Source organism: Podarcis melisellensis, assembly GCF_964234715.1.
Source record: "Podarcis melisellensis genome assembly, chromosome: 8".
NCBI lineage: Eukaryota > Metazoa > Chordata > Lepidosauria > Squamata > Lacertidae > Podarcis > Podarcis melisellensis.
In genome coordinates, this window is record NC_138540.1 from 21,068,949 (window position 1) to 21,086,375 (window position 17,427).

Genomic DNA, 17,427 nt, shown 5'->3' on the forward strand with positions numbered 1-17,427 from the left:
TGGAGCAGGAAACTCAATTTTTGCCTATGCATTCAGACATTGCTACATAAAATAAAAGCAGGCTTTAAAAGGAGTAGAGACGTATAGGAAGCCAAGTTCAACACCCCATACAGTGGTACTTCTGGTTACGTACTTAATTCGTTCCTGAGGTCCATTCTTAACCTGAAACCGTTCTTAACCTGAGGTACCACTTTAGCTAATGGGCCCCCCCCCGCTGCCTCGTGATTTCTGTTCTCATCCTGAGGAAAAGTTCTTAACCCAAGGTACTGCTTCCGGGTTAGCAGAGTCTGTAATCTGAAGCGTTTGTAACCAGAGGTACCACTGTACTGCTGCATTCTTCACCTGCCCACCAGTGGAGAAACTCTTATTAACTATTCCTTAGTTAAGAGTTAAGCCCCCTGGGGTTGTGCACAGGCTAAGAACAAAGCCGTCTCGTTTCCAGTGCTGATACTAAACAACCATCCTAGGCGAGGACAGAGGCAGAAGGTTTTTAAATATAAAATCAAATACTTTAATGAAAATCTGGGAACAGGAAGACAGCTCAGATATACCACTAAAACGGATATTCCTGCGCTGCATACAATTTCTCTCTTAATATAAACACCTTCTTATAAGCAAGCAACGGGAGGGCAAACTATCAGTTCTTCAAGAGTTTTTAAAGATCCTGAGTAGAGAGTTTATCTAAACCACATAAAACGTTATATTATATGAAAGCATCCGAAGTCCTGAGCTGGTGGCCAGCACCAGGCATTTCACCACGTTTTAAAAAATAGACAACTTCCAACACACTGAATCTAAATACTTTCACATTTCCACAGAGTTCTTTATGCAAAAAGAAAGAAGGGGGTGAGGAGAAGTCTTTAGTTGAGGAATTTAAATTTCTCAATATTCAGTATGCAGGTTACAAAGCCCCCCCCCCATTTAATTCAATGCATTTGCACTTTGTGGGTGAAATTCAACAGGTTAAGGCCTTTCTCCGTCCTTACTGTTCCAACACCAGATATATACACACACAAAAAGGCCGCCTAATATAGGCATTGATTCTTATAAAATTAAAAAAAAAACAATTAACCTTGTGTTCTACAACGCAATCAAGTCCACTGCGAAATAAACGAACAAGGACTGCTGTTAGCACCAAGCAACGCTGTATGGTCTGAGTGTCCAAAATCCTTTGGGGCTGGGAAGGGCAATGTCTGAACACTCTGACCAGCCTCATAAGGCAATTCTCTCCACAGAGTCCAATATTATTTGGAAACAGTCCTGCTTCTGTAGCAGCAAAGGAGCATCGCCTGTCGAACACAGACAGATGATCCAGGAAGAGAGGGAGGCTCTCCCACATTATGAGGAGACTCAAAAGACACCCGCCCCTCCCCAAAACCCCCAACCATAGTAAATGGGACATGTCACAATTAAGTCCTTCTAACTATCCTTCCTTGCACCAAGCAGGCACCAAGAGTTTTAAGTCTGTGAGCCCCCGGAAGACAAGAGCGAGAGCTCGCGTAGTCTGTTCTTGGGTCCTGCTCATCTGCGATGCCGGCTGTGGCCTGGGTGCTCCCTCTCATAGCGGTGGCCTGGTCTCTCGTAGGAGTGGGGCCGCTCGGGCCTCTGATCCCTGTAGTAGTGGCTCTTCTTCTTGTACTTCCCAGAGTGGTCCGAGCGTTCTCGTGAGCGGCTCCGGGACCGTGACGAGCTCCTGCTGCGGGATTTCCGCTGCTTGGGAGAGGTGTATTTGTAACCCTTGGCCTTCTTGTAGCTCCTCATCTTGGAGGCTTTGTAGCTCGAGCTGCCATGGTTGAACTGCCGCGGGGGAGAGTCACTTCGGCTCCTCGAGCGGCTGTGGGATTTGGAGCCACTCGATGGGGAATAGCTTTCACTCTTCCTAGTGGAGGGGACAAGAGGGGAAAGGCTTCAGTTTGCTAGCAAATTTGAGAAAGACACGCCTGTGGCTCCAATCGTGGAACAAGAACACCCCACAGGGACAACAGCATTCCTAGGCACCTGTGGATGGGTGCTCCAGGTCCTGTCACAGAGCTTTGCAGTAGCTCAGATCAGGTACGCTTTGACATTAATGATGTCATCATTATCCTCAGGTACGTTTTGACATTAATGATGTCATCATCATCCTCAGGTGCAGCAGAAACATTGAAATGGCTGCAGAAATACTGCTGTGGTTCTGGCAGCAGTAGGGCTTGGGGAAGAGAGAAGCAGAATCTCTGGGCTTAATGTGGTTGGCCTGTAGATCACCAAGCAATTGTGCCTATCCCCAGACATGTTCCCAATGATTTCAGCATTGGGAATAAGGACCAGGTGTTTGCCAATGTAAGATCTCCCCTCCCTCATGGCTTTTAAATCCATGCTGGAAATCAAAATGCCTGTTTCAACTTCTCCTTTTATATCTACATTAATGGGCGAAGCAAGCAATGCTATGGTCTTGTATGACTGAATCAAGCACATGGAAAACTAGCAGGTCAAATAAAAGTCTAGGGTAAATCCCTTTCCCTAAATGCAGAGATTCTCTTTCTGTGGTGGAATACAGTGCCAAGTGCTGCAGCCTCTGTGAGGACAAGCCCCCCAAATCATCTGAAATGCCAGAGACAGAGTGCTGGCCAATCACTGCCACTACATTCACCTGAGACACTGCTCTAGAGAGGTACGGGGTTGCTCTCTTCCCAGCTTGGGTATTGGTAGAGTTGGAACTCTAGTCCCTTCCAGAGGGCACTGCAGTACATACCTCTGCTTTGGAGATGGTGACCTTGAAGGAGACCTGGAATAACTCTGGTCTCTACTTCCACTCCGACTCCTGCTGTCTCGGCCTTTCTGAACGCTGGAAGGTTAAAGCAAGAGAATTTGATGTCAAAGCAACAAGTGGCCCAGTCAGCCCTTCAACCTAGGTACACATATGCCCAAGGCCAATAATGAGGACAACCCACTTCTGGGGCAACGCTGTCACAATAAGGCTAGGATGAAGTTAACAGAAGCAGGTCACACTTATCTGGACTCAATATGACCTAGAGATGTGATGACCTGGGTTTCCAGAAAGTGTGTCCCAAATCCTTAAAGCTACTTTAGCCTGTGCTAATATCGCCCCAAAGAGGCTCAGAGACCTTTTTGCCCACAACGTAATTTAAGTCAGACAGGAGGCAGTAGCCCTGGAAAGAAGCTTTGACTATGCCATAGCCACGCCTATAGTCCCTCATGGCCTTATGGAGCAGTGTTACAGACCTGCGCTGCTGCAAAAGCATTCAAAGAAATAGATACAGAGGGGAAAAAAGAGACCAGTTTATCGTGCAAGGCCCTTACCCATTGACGGGACTGTTGGATTTCATCCGTTTTGTCGCTTCCATTTTCCGCTTGGCGTTTTTTACCACCTGCACAGCAAGTGGGGAAGGCTTGGTGCCTTTATTTTCCTTTGGAGACTCTAGAGATGCGTAAGAGGAAAGTCCAGTCAAATCTTAAGGGATGACATGCTTCTATGTACCATCACCCACAATGCACTTTTACAGATAGGGGGTCATATCCAAGTACGTTCTACTCAGAGTAGACCCAATGAAATGAATGGACCATAGTCAACAATGTCCAGGAAATTCAGTGGGTATATTCAGCGTAGGGCCAGCCTTGGAGACAAGCCAGGGCCTTCAGATTACAATGTTCCATGTCCAGAAAAACCCTGGAAAAATTAAAGTCAGGAGTGCTGACACAAATCTGCAAGTTCACCATAATGAGAGCTTTGATCAGAAAAACTGACAACTACTATCAAGACAACAACAGGTCCTACTTTACTTAGCATGTTAGGGTGCAGCGTACATGCCAAATGGGATACAACTTCAAATGTGATCTTGCATGTGTAATTTACCTGTGTGACATTCCATGTGGCTGACAGCTCCTTTAAAACTAGGTTGCCGCCACCCATTTGTTTATCCTACTCTGGCCTGGGAAGGCATTCATTTTGCATGTGCAGCTGCGGAGAACCAGATTTAAATGAGACACCAACCAGATGGAATGCTGTACTGGCTTCCTACATGCTAGCCATCAATTTCAATTGGGTCACTGTGCTGAAGTGAGGCCTAAAGTCATCCTCTTCCTATGAAAGGGGTCACATGTGAGCAGACATCTAATTTGGTACAATTAAGGCCTAAACCTTAATAAGGATGGGAGGATTCGTCCCATATCTAGAGAAATTAGGCCTGGCCAACACAGAGCAAGTAGGCAGCACAATGACTGACATGCACAGGTTTAGTTTGGGGGTCTGTTTCTTAATGCTCTACCCTAATAACTCCTTGCAAGGAGAAACCAGCACTGCATATAAAGAACTAGAACCTTCCCAGTGATAGGGTAGTTTTCCATTTGCAAGGAGTTTTGTTTTGAAGGTGGGAGGGCATTCAAAAATGATACTGCACCCATATTCCTGGCAATACTGAGACAGTGTGAGGAACCACACATATGGGACCAGGGATACCAACCGGTTTTGGGAGCAGGAGAAAACCCCGACACGGTATCCAAATTGGGTGTTCCGTCTGGTAAGAGGCCTTTGGCTTGCGCTTTTGCCTCTTCGATGGCGAGCTTTTTCTTCTCTACTCGGCTTTCCAGGATAGCTAGATCAACCTGTGGAAACGGGTGTGTGCTTTAGCAAAATATTGATCTGGCACCTACATAAGAGCATTGCATAGACAGGCTTTCCCCCAAAGGCTCACAATGGAAAATGCAATGGAAAAATGGAACAAAACACCAGGCACTTTTATGAGACATGCTACTGGCAAGGTTACCTTCTTTATTAAGCAATATTGCTATTATTATGTGCACAATTTGGGCTGCAACACAAATCCCATATCTGTGTGGCAGGGAGGATGGAACAAAATTCTCCAGGTACTCAAGATGAAAAAAAGAAATTTAGATTCTAATCAACAGAACTTTGAAAATATGTACCCTAAAGTCATAAAAACACGCCAGTGTGCTTTCCCACCGTTTGAAAAATTCAAAAGAATAAGCAGGACCAACCTTTTTACGTGTGTATAATTGCAAAATTTTCGTGCATATCTCCTGGATTTCCTCTTCCGTAGCTCCAAACAGCAGGAACCAGTGAGGGCGGTTTGGAAGTGGAATCTGTGAGCAAGACACCGTTCACCATTAGTCACCAATAAAAACCCAACCCATTCAAAATCCCACTTTCCTTCTGTGTATGAAGGAGGGAAAGGGGGAAATGTCTACGTAAGTCACCATTTTCCTTCTGCACATGAGAGCAGAAATAAAAAGGCAGCCACTATTAAATCCTCCACATTTGTTCATGAAACACACTCATTGCAGCAGTAAAAACTCCACAAGGAAAACAAGAGCATCTTATATAGCATGAGCCAGGTTAACACCAACCTCCAGAGTCCTGGCAGCAAGGTAGATGCAGGCGCAAGCGATGCTCTCGGGGTGGAACCTTACAAAGACATCTGTCCGCAGACTGTCATTCATGTAGTTCCTGAGAAGACAAAAAGGAGGGGGGAAAGTTGCAGAAGTCTGCTGAAGTCCCCTGCTTTGGCTATGCTGTTTTAAAGGCACACTGTAGCTAGCTGTCTAGGGCATTCTACAGCTGTCTGAATCCTAGATAATCCTGTGAAACCTGACAAGACGTTGGAGTGCACAGATTTGACAGGGAAAGACAACTGCCAAGTATTTATTAACTGGATGTTGGCATTTTATGAAAGAGAACCAATTTTAACTTCACTTTTCTCCCTGCTATGAGCTACTGGCCTGTTCTCATGCAAAACACCACAAATTCATTTTATTTTACGGTAGGCACAACTTTTGAAGCATAATTTGAAGAATTCTGTCAAAATCTACGTTTTATCCCGTCACGCAGAGCGACATGCAAACTTGAAAACGGACAGTCTGAAGACACAGGTCCGGCTAGAAGTTCTTTGTCGAAGGAACGGGGCTTTTCCCAAGCATTCAGAATCTTCTGTCGCAATCTTCTTTTGGAGTGACCAGTCTCCACTCAGGAAAGTATCCAACACACAAATCGCTTTTAGAGAGAGCAAGAGAGCGCCACAGATATTCAGTCCAGGTCTCTGGTATTGTCACTGCTGAAGGACCAAAGTTCTTCAATGGGTTGTCATTGGGCCGCTTCCAGACTGCCCCACTGTAACAAGGTTTCTCAACACAAAAGTTCACAGAATGAGGCAACTGTAAAAAATATTGCACTGTAAAAATATTGCACAAAGCCCAGCCAGAACATTTCACGCATTTCTGTGACCTTAAAATGAAAATCTGAAGGATAATTCCTTACAACACACCAAAATGCACAGTGGACAAAACCCAGAACAAAGTTTAAACAGTTGTAAAATGGAATGGGCCTATGGTTTGTGCCTGACATAAAGGTGCAAATTAATATGTGACCTATGTCACTATACCAAATCAGGCTATGCACATAATTCCTACATAATTTGTTCAAAACCAAAGCAGCTGAAGAATATGGGGACCCTGGCTTTGGGTAGCAATGATTTCTAGTCTTCAATTAGCAGGTTTTGAAAAAATACTATAGTTACTATAGTTAATTAGATCCAAAATGTTTCCATTGCCATTTACACTAACCCAGATGAGCTGGGATTTTGAAGAGTAGGCCAGCCCTTTAAAGGCTTACATCGTTCTTTAAAAGTGTTTCGGGGACCTTGAAAGTCCTATTTTAGGTGCAACCAAAGGGACTGCCTGGGTGGTCCTGTATTTATTTCCCCACACTGAACTGCAGTTTCTCACAATATAATCCAAGTTCCAAAAGCATTTGTTATGATGCATGGAGGAAGGAACCCGTTGCAGATATGGATATACAGAAGTAGATATGTGCAGGACCCCAAAACACACAGTTTAAAAAGTACAACAGAAAAAAATTGAGGTGCTATGAAGTAACATATCTTCTTACTACAATGGTTATGCTTTCAAGTATGAATTAAGTTTTTAAAAAACCCAACCCCACAAAGATTTTAAACCCAAGTTTAATAAAAGTCTGTGGTTTTTTTAAAGGATATAAAATGGGAACAAAGCATCCTGACAGTAACACAGACTTATCTGAAAAATGCACAAATAAAATTTAACAAGTTAAAAAAAAAATCACAAGCAGCAGTCGGCCAGTTTTAACTCGACTTGTGTACGCATACCACCTGTCTAGAGCCAGCCTTCTCTCTGTGGAGCCTGCTTGGGTTTGACTGAAGACGGCAGTTATCCCTGCACCATAGCGCTTGGGCAGCAGAGGAGAAGTCTTAGTCACTTACCCTCAGAGGCTACCCTTTGATCAAAAGAGTACAGAAAAGAAGAGTCAAAAGAGGTTCTCTTTCAAAACAGCCAGACAATTTTAGTTAGTAGAAACACAAACTTTGCTTTCAGGTCAATTTTTACATCATGTCAGTTTTCACAGGTTACCATTTGTCAATGTATGCTTTCTTGGGAGCGCGGGGGGGGGGGGAGAGATATTTAATATAAACCCATACCAAGAAAGGGGCAGATAGACTACATATGGACACAATATATTGCATAAACAATATCAAGAAGCTGAAAACTGTATGAGCAGGGTTGTTTTTACAATAATTTTCAAGTAAAATGATGGCATGGCAGAAGTGACCACCTCCCCACACTAGGAATGAAGGGGGTAGATCTATGGTTAACACCTTATTCAGAGGCAGCATACTTCTGAATGACACATGCTGTTGGGCAAACAGGGGAGGGCGGGTGCCTTCACGCCCTGCTCCTGAGCAGTAACTTGAATGGGCAGGAGTAAAAGGAAGAAAGAGCAAAGGGTGCATTTGTGAGGGTGTAAAGCTCTCTTACCATTTAAGACAGTGTCTGAATCTTTAACAAAGAGGCCCGTCAACTTGGGGTGATAGAAGCGGCATTCCAGGCTAAGACTGGAACCATACTCATGCCACGAACATGGCAGTAGAGGAGAAAAGTACTGACCCCACACATGACATATTTTTGCCATTGCCCCGCTGGCCTCAATAAAAACAAGAAACATCAACTTACCATGAGGTCTGGACCAGGTGTTGGTTACGTTCACATTCTAATACCTGAAGGTACATAACGATTATCTGGAAGATACGGGTGATTGAGTTATACAGGTGATCCAAGTGGTGGAAAGAGGTTTTCATTTAGACAGAGGAGGGTACCCATGCAATGCAGGTCATTCTACTCTGGATCAATGGCCTGACTTGACTCCACGGTGTGTATAAAATGTTAAGAATATGTTTTAGGATGTCAGAGAAGTGGTACTCTTGAGAGTATGTGTGCAGCAAAGCTTCTTTCCTCTGCTCTGCTGTGCACTGCTCACAAGTGTCTCTTTTTTTACCCCAATATTATTTGGCAGCTTTCCTTTTTCAGTGCTTGCTTCAAAGATATAGGAATAACAAAGGGGGACATGGTGGAAGCACTTCTACACAAAGATTTGTTGCAATGTATTAGTAACACAGGTCAGATTTTTGGGGGGAGGTAGAGAGAAGAGTATATGATCTACTGAATCAAGACCAGAACCACAAGTTTTCATTTTTTCAAAAATGGAAAATGCAAGAAGTACCAATGAAAGAAGAGAGTCAGATGAAAATGATGGACTCTGGAACTGGCAAAACTAAAGGAAAAATCTGAAATCAGATGATCAGGTATTCCAAAAAGACGAGTACGTTTACAGGATATTTAAAAGATTAATTGTAAGCAATTAACATCACTAGCACCGTTGTCTGAACACTTGCAATGAGAATTTCCCCCCTTTTTATATTTATTTAAATTTTGAGTTTTTTGGGTAAGGAGTTATCAGAATTGGAAAATGTACAAAATGCAATAATATAAAGGTTAATTATCAAACCCACAAGACGGGAGGGAAAGAAGTCAAAGGGCTCTAAAGAGCCAGAGACATAAAGTGGATAATAATGGTGTGATTGTATATTATTAAATGGAAAACTAATAATTGTTTTTTTTTTAAGAAGACCCAGAACAACCAGGATGTTCCAACAAATGCAGGCAAAAAGATGGTGCAGATCTGAGGACTGAAAAAGTCAGAGAAGATGGGAGCCTGCACTACTGGGTTATCATAAGCTTCCACTCATGGTAACCCCACCTACTACTGAAGGGTTCACATTTCCACAGCTGACAGGTGTCAAACCAGACTGAATTAACCTTAGAAAATGCTACAATGTATCCTGCCCATTTTTTAAATCCTGCCCTTCCTTTACAGGGCAGAATTCAATCCTACAATTAAGACTTACAATCTTGTTAGGGATGTCAGGTTTTGTAACATGCACTGTCCAAGACGATCCAGCAAACCTAAGACATCATCTGGGCTTTAACCTGTTGAACATCCTTCGGGAGCCGGCCATGAGTGGCTAATGCTGAAGTAATGATGTAAGTGGCATGGCTAGAACATGAGCACCAAGGGCAGCTGAGGTAGAGAAGGGGATTGTGCCATGCCTGAATGGAACAAGGGAGGCCTGTAAGCTTAAGTTGGGCACAGAATTGGGTCCATACACCTGATTAACTCTCCAGCGCTTCCTGCTTATTGGCACAGTCAATCAGACATAAAACTCAACGAGATGATAGACTGGTGCCATCTATGAAGTGGAATGTGGTAAGTGACGTACCAGCCATGACTGCACAATTGGAAAAAAATAAATTGAAAGCGGCCAACGAAAACTGTCCCCCTGCTTCTTTAAAGTGATAGAACATGTCTCAATTATTTTCAGGGCAAAAAGTAAGCCAAACAGTAAAGCATACAAAGTGGGAGGAACAGAAGCAGCCACCAGTCCCTCTCTGAAGTAGGAACATCTTAGAAACACAAATGTAGTTCTGCACTGTGCCACTTGTAGGGCTGACCCGCCAAAGTCTTATCACACACTACCCAATAGATACACAATGGTGTTGTTACCTGCTTGCACAAGAATAAGCTGCTTTCATGCCAAGGACTTTGGAGAACTCAAGCATAGCTAAGTCTAAGCAGCACCTAATATCTGAAGCAACCAGTCTTCATTCACCAAATGAGACACTAGCAGGCAATTCTTGAAATGAGAAACAAAGATTGCCAATGGTTTGGCTACATTAAGAACAGGCTAATTTCTTATCCACTGCTCAGAGGGCAAACTTAAAAATACAAAAGAAATACAAACCTTGTGGGGATGCTTCACGTGTACGCAAAATCCCAACTCCTTCAGAACTCTCCTCTCAGCCTTTATAATTTGGTTCTTCAAGTTAACGTACTCTTGATCCAGTATCAAAGGTACAGGCTTCCTGGGATTTTTTTAAGGGGGGGGGGTTAGAAAAAAAATCAGTTTAAATCCCTCCTACAAAAGTAGAGCAACAATGGACATACCTCAGTGGAATAACACAACTTTGGTGTCTCATGGGAACAGCATGAGAAGATTAAATTTGGACCAAGTTATCCAAGGAACTGGAGAATTGACTGTGGAGACTTTCAAGTCTGTAACTGTCTAGGCAACACTGGCACTGGTTGCCTTTTTGAACCCCAAACTTCCCTCTGGAACAGCCGACTCGTAGGAGTTGTGCAAACTTACTCCAAAAATGACCCCTCTCAAGAAGAAACTACCAAAATCTCAGAGAAGAAGCACCCACCTAAGCAATCTTTCAACCATTTGAAGTTACAATTTGAAATTGTAAAATTTTACCCAGACACCGCCACTAGTTGAGGATGCAACGAGGGCTGGAAAAGCTGGAACTCACTGAAACTTTATTTCCAATTAGGTTTTTGGGGGGAAGGCGGGGTTCAGGGATATTCTTTGGGGTTGCAAGAAATCCTCCGGAGTTTTGGGCAGGGGATAATGCAAGTCACAAATGGCCCTTGAATAATTGCCACGATCCCTGGAAACAGATACTGTGTGTAGGCACACAGTTGGAGTAACAGTTGACTTACTTTTTCTCTCTCAGATACCGAAGTCTGTGGAACACATTAATGACATCTCTTATCCGCCTTGGGGCTTCTTCAATTTTTGATGCCAAGTGAACACAGGCCATCGACACATGCTGTAAAAGAATATGGAACATAGCTAAGTTTTATTCTGATCTCTTACTACCTCCAACAGTTGAAGGAGCAATAACATGCAGAATATGGCCACCAGACTAGTGTAAGCATCTTGTACAAGGAGCTTCACCATGCATTTATGGGCACATTGAGAAAGGGATATGCATTATCTTTGAAAGCCCTGAACAGCTTGGGACCAGGGTGCTTGAAAGACCATCAGTTCAGATTTGACCTTATCAGGGAAGCTCCTTCAGAGAGCATCTTTTCTATGGCTGAGTCCCAACTGTGGAACTCCCCTCTAAAGGAGAGACCACAAATAGATTTCTGGAACTTTTTGCCTCAAATGCAAACTATGGCAGAAAACCATTTTTTAAAAAGTTTTCTAGAATCTCAGGATTAAGAATCACTATGTTACAGAGATGGCAGAATAGTTTGCAGAATAAATTTCAGTGACTAACACTTCAGCACACGTGCTTGGAATAGGTACAGCTGAGATCAATAGGAATTATTTGCAAATCAGTGTGCTAACACTGGGCTAACATGCAGGAAGCTCAGCAAACTAGTTTACCATGCTTAATCAATAAAATCAAATTGATACCAATTATTAATTGAATAGAACAAAGCCCATACCTCCATGGAATGCTTCACAAATGATTTTGTATAAAAGAAACGCTGGAATAACACCTGCCCCGTAGCCATGGCAACCTAAGAAAGAAAAGTGAGACTCCATATTAATATGACAGTAAATACGGTGGTACCTCTGGATGCAAACGGGATCCGTTCCAGAGCCCCGTTTGCATCCTGAGTAGAACACAACCCGTGACTGCGTGTGTCGCGATTCGCCGTTTCCGCACATGCACGCAACGTCATTTTGAGTGTCTTTGCATGCGCAAGCAGTGAAACCCGGAAGTAACATGTTCCGTTACTTTCGGGTCGCCGCAGAGCGTAGCCTGAAAACACTCAAGCTGAAGCATATTTAACCCGAGGTATGACTGTAGAGATGTTGGAAGGAATGCTAACAGACCACAACTGATTCGGCACCTGTAAGACCATTATAAATGATTTAAGCCCTGACCAATTACAAGCCATGGATATTTAAGAACTGTTGACTATATAGTTGGGGAGGCACATTTATTTCCTTTTATCCCCATACCTTACTTACTTTCTTAGCTCTGCACTAATGCAGCAGTCTGCTAAGGTGTTTTAGGAAATCTTTCCTAATCAACATTGCAATATTAATCATACCTACTCCGTAACAAGTCCAGCTAAATTTAATATGGCTTACTCCCAGGTAAGTGGGTTAGGATTGTAGCCCAATACTCCTGCATGGATCCAGAATCCTAGTCACACAGTATAGCTTCTATGTGTGTGACTGCCCTAGTACTGTGAAGCCAAACACTTGCTAGAGGAAAGAAACCGTCACTGAAGACCCTCAAAAGATAACCTCCCTCCTCCACAGATAATGTTTACACCATTTCTATCTTACTCTTCATCAATTTCATGATACCAGAGTGAATTACAATAAAACAGAAACAGTAACATAATTAAAAAGAGGTGGAGTGAACTCAAAATAACTTCTCTGTGCTCTGTCAATTGTATGATGGGAAGGTGGGAGTCACAAGTATTTTTAGGTACAAAACTAGTCAAATTGTAACCATCCTCATCCAAAGACTCTAACTTGGCTAGTGAGTTTGAAACATTTGCTTGGTGTTAATACAGGTCTTCAGATCATACAAAGTTTACCCGCCCACAATGCTTTGCTCATCTAAGCTTCCCCCCAAAGAGCCAGCTGTTAAACTTAAGAGCTAAATGAAAGAGATCGTAGTTCCTCCTCAAAACTAGGCAACACAGTCCTTTCAAAAGCCAATCAATGAGCACAAAACATTTGATCAGAGGCAGTCTGGAAGGAGAAACCAAGAACAGATTCCCCTAAAAACATGAGAACAAAAACAAGTCGCTAGATACAAGGCAAGATGAATCAGCCACAGTGAACTCGTCACAGTTTCAGCATCAGAGAAATGTTACCAAAGACTCTTCTAGTTTGAACAGAAAAAAACACCAACACATCCTCCTCAAAAGGGTGGTAACCAGCAGGCTTGCCGGAATGTCTTGGCAAACATACAAGACTAGCAAGGGAGGGGATAGCGTCATTTCCGGGCAAGACCTGTTACATCACTCATTTCCTGGAATAGAACTACGGGCTTGCGAACCTCCTCCATTAAGCAGGGTTTTTCCCTTTCTGCCTTCCTCCTTTTCTTGGGACACTGAAATCCCATGCCAGGGTGGGAAGGGGTCCTTATCAGAATCTTTAAGATCTACTGATCCTTGGCAGCCTAGGGTCCTCAGTTCTAGGGCTCAACTGTCCAGGAGGAAGAACACCACCCCCCCTCCAGTGCTAGTGAGGGAAACTGAACAAAGCAGCAAATCCAATCAACCACCTTTCTCCTATTCTCCAAACATTTACATCCAAAACATGGGAGTTCTAGTCAGCAGGCTTTCCTTTATCAAGACCAGGTCAGACAGTCTCAAACAGTGCTTCTCCAAGTTGCTTTCCTTGCTTTTGGAAAAGACCACCAACTCTTCTTTTCCCTTAAAATACAGCAGCTTCTTATGAACCCTCCCAACTGAAGCCCCAGCATAAAGCACAATTATAACAGTACATTATCTCTACTGCATCTGTGTATTATATAGCTTATATAAAAAAGTACACAAACATATTATACACATAATGCTAACTTGTTTTCTCCAGAAAGCCATCAAACTACTCTTCCAAAATGGTTTCTGCTTGGGGAAATGTGTGTTATAACCCCTGCCCCAACAACACAATTCTACCACCTCTCAGCAAGCTTTAACAAAGGCCCTATGTTCAATTTTTAATGTAAATCCTACCTCATTACACAAACACACACTTCTCCCTGTAGAACTCTTTTCCTTTAAGAATATCGTGCCCCAATCCCAGATCCAAAGCATCAGTCAGTCCATGTATTACAGCATTATCCTCCCAACAATATCTGTCTAGTTTATAGTGAAAACCATTATTTGTAAATTGGCATCCAGCTCTTAGTATCCAGTTATACTGCCTCTGGACATAGAGGTTCCACTAAGCTATCAGTGCCAAGAACTAAGACAGACCTGCACACCATGTATCTATCCAAATCCTTACCCCCCAGCAAAAAAAATCTAGATGTGCCTTGCTTTGCCAGCCCAATGGTTCATTTAGTCTAATGTTCTGTTTGACACAGCAGTCAACCAGCTGCCCATGAATCCAGCCTTCATAATTTTATTTAATCCATTACAGGAAACAGTCTTTCTGTATCTGTCCAAAGATCCACCTAGTTTGGTAGCCAGTTTCCAACTGTGACCAATCAAATACTTCCAGAAACTACATAAGCAAGGGAGAGCAAGAGTCCTTTCTCCTGGGGGCTCCACTTTGCTCTGAATGCAAAAGCCCCACTTTTGCTTCCATGACTTGGATACCACCCACGAACCTGAGAGTTTTGATGCAGACATCATGACTACCAGGCAAATTCATGAAGGTTGCTTAATGCTATAAAATAACTTGTTAAATTACCACAGACTTATCCTCCAAAAGTCAAAAATTGCCTTGATGAATCAAGCCAGACGTCCTATTAAATCCACTCTCCTCCTTGAATAAGTCACACTCAGAAAAGGGTGCGTGTGATGGTGTACTATTCCAGTCCAGAATGGACAGAACCTGGTATATGACTATTTTCTTTGATGAATTCAACACCAATGTTAACAACAAAGGATTGTATTGTAACACCTTAAATGGTAAATATTGGATCCAGATGAAATTATTTGTGCTTAGGTTCCAACTGATTTCAATGGGAACTAAGTTCTGGATCTAACTCCAGAAGTTCTAGGAGAATACTTTTTCTAGTCTTTTGAAGTGTCACAGGTCTCTGTTGATTTTGCTGCAACACATTAACAAGGCTACCCCTCTCAAAAAAGCTCATTGTGTTGCCAGGTACATCCAGAGGATGAGAGGAAAGCTGAGGTGCCCAGAAAGAGAAGTGGGGTGGGCAATAAAAACAGAGAAGCTTGAACTTTATTGCTCTCTATAATAGGCTTCTCCACTTTTTACTGGGTATGTACTAATATATTTAGACACACTGGAGAGTCATGCTTTTTAATCATATATATAGATATATAGCATGGTAGCACTTTTATTGTAAAATAAACTAGCTGCAATAATTAGCTAAAAGAGATCCAGTGTGGTGGTATAGTGTGGCTGGACTATTAAACTTGGACCAGGCCAGAAAGACCCAGGCTCTAATTTCCATTCAATGAAATCACTGAGTGACCCTGGGCCAGAAACTTTCTAACCTACCTCATTTTACTGCTGTAAGGAGGCAGGATAGAAATATAGTGATTCTTTATCTAAAGCTGTCTGTATCTTCCCAGAAAGAACGGAACTTTTCCACAGCTGTTTAAAACATACTACTAACAACGACCCAGGCTTTGAGAACACAGAGCTAGGCAATATCTATACTACTACTATCTAAAAACTCACCAAATACCACTGCAACTTTTCAGTTTGCCAGAACACTTTCCATCAGGTGAGATGGTATAAAAAGCAGGAGCTTCGGGGAGGGGGCCGAAAATGAATAAAGAAAGGAGGGCCGGGATGGGACAGCACCTAGAGTTTCATTACTGAAGGAAAAAAGAATTCCCCCTCCACAATTCTTGTACACTTTTCCAACTTATTTAGACGCTAAAGAAAATAGTTTACTTTTTATCATATAAATGCATACATATGTACAAAAGCCACAGTACATTACCTTTACCTGCAATTCTATTATGACTTCTGGAACGACTTGTGAAGCTTCCTGAATGACTCAAAGGCAAGATACTTTTTTTTTTTGTATGAACTAAATACGAACTAAGTTATAAAAATAAAAGCGCTGGATCCTGAAGCCTCGATGTCTATATTCAGATAGGACAAAAAACAACACCACGACAGACACGCTCAGAATCTGTAACAGGTTCTTTTCCAACCGTCTTCCAGAACCTTCCAACTGCCCTCAACCGCCCAACGAAGCCCCCTCCCGGTTCTCTCTGACCTTTTCTCTCCTTTTTCTTCCCCGTCCCTCCTTATTCCCACTTCAAGGCCTCCCTTCCAGAGGCGAGTGCGGCCTAGGCCTTAGGTTTAGGCCTAGCGCTCGCTCGCTCCTTCCGCACCTGAGGAAGCCGCAACAGGATCCCGGCGGCCTGGATGAGCTCACAGCCGGTGACTCGGAGCTGAGCCTCGGTCTCGGCGTCCAGGCCGCTGCTCATGGAAGGCGTGAAGCGGAGGGCGTCGGCCGACAGAAGGCAGTTTTCCAGCGTGATGAGGACCCCCGAGTATAGCCGGTCGCCGATGCGGACCGCGCCGGGGGGCGGAGGGAGAGCCGGAGGAGGAAGGGCTGGCGGGCAGTAGCCGGCGGAGGACGACGACGAGGACGACGACGACGCCACCGCTGAGCCGGCGAGGCCGGGCCCTACCGTCGCCAGCGCCGCTGCTCCTCCCGCGGCCGCCATTATCGCCGCCATCTTGTCTCGACGTCGCTCCCCTCAGACTGACTCACTTCGCCGCCGCCTCCAAACCCCCGTCCGCGCCTACGTCACGCGCAAACCTTTTGTCTCCCCACCTCCTCCTCTTCATTGGCCAGCCGCAAAGACGCGCGTCCTCCTATTGGGCGAAAGCGCCGGCTTTTTCCGTTGTGACGCAACGGTTGGGAATTCAACCGTCTCAGAACGAGGCGGGTGAAGGTACGTTAGGGAAATGGAAGAAAGGCAAAGGTTTCCCGGCATGCGCTACGCGCACTCTCTGGCACGGCTGGCTCACGTTGGGTTGTACCACTTCAGAGTGAAGGGGGGGAAAGAGTTTAAATAATTACGGTTTTTATCCTCTTTTTATTTCTTTTTTAAAAACCCTCCGATAGAAAATCACCATGTCATGAAGAAACCCTGGCACTTACTTTTAAAAAACACAGGTGAGATTACCACCTCGTACTTTGAAGTGGTACAGTCCAGGTTACGTCAGGCGAGAGAACAGGGCCCAAAATGCTCCCTTGCCTCAGTTGCGTCAATGCCGGAATCGACCACTCTCGACTCGAGCTAAAAACAAAGGAAGCTTAGGGTTGTACCCAACTAAGTGTTATTCCGAGTAGACCTACTGAAATTGGTGCGCCTAAATCAATGATGGCCATTATCTTCAATGGTTCTGCTCTGAACAGGACTGTTTACCACAACACTGGTTTTCCTGCCTTGTCCTCAAATTTGTTTTAACACAGAAATTGAACCTGTTTCCAACCAGTAGTTATACTGGTACCTACTGAGAAGGCTCATTTTAAAAATCTAGTTCCTACCAGAGAGCAATGGCAAACTAAACTGTCAGATTGTGCCAAAATGGCAAAACTGACCGGAAAGCT

The 17,427-nt window shown here is 43.7% G+C and overlaps 1 protein-coding gene across 1 annotated transcript; it reads right to left on the reverse strand.

Moving 5' to 3' along the window:
• Positions 1–487: 487 nt before the first annotated feature.
• On the reverse strand, positions 488–16,625 carry CCNL2 (cyclin L2). The gene is made up of 11 exons (XM_081923660.1): positions 16,196–16,625; positions 11,624–11,698; positions 10,886–10,995; positions 10,125–10,245; positions 7,999–8,063; positions 5,365–5,464; positions 4,996–5,100; positions 4,461–4,602; positions 3,301–3,418; positions 2,732–2,824; positions 488–1,879 (listed from the first exon to the last, which is right to left on the reverse strand). Exons 1-11 carry the CDS (start codon positions 16,544–16,546, stop codon positions 1,522–1,524), a joined length of 1,638 nt encoding a protein of 545 aa, XP_081779786.1. The 5' UTR covers positions 16,547–16,625; the 3' UTR covers positions 488–1,521.
• Between the last annotated feature and the right edge of the window lie 802 nt (positions 16,626–17,427).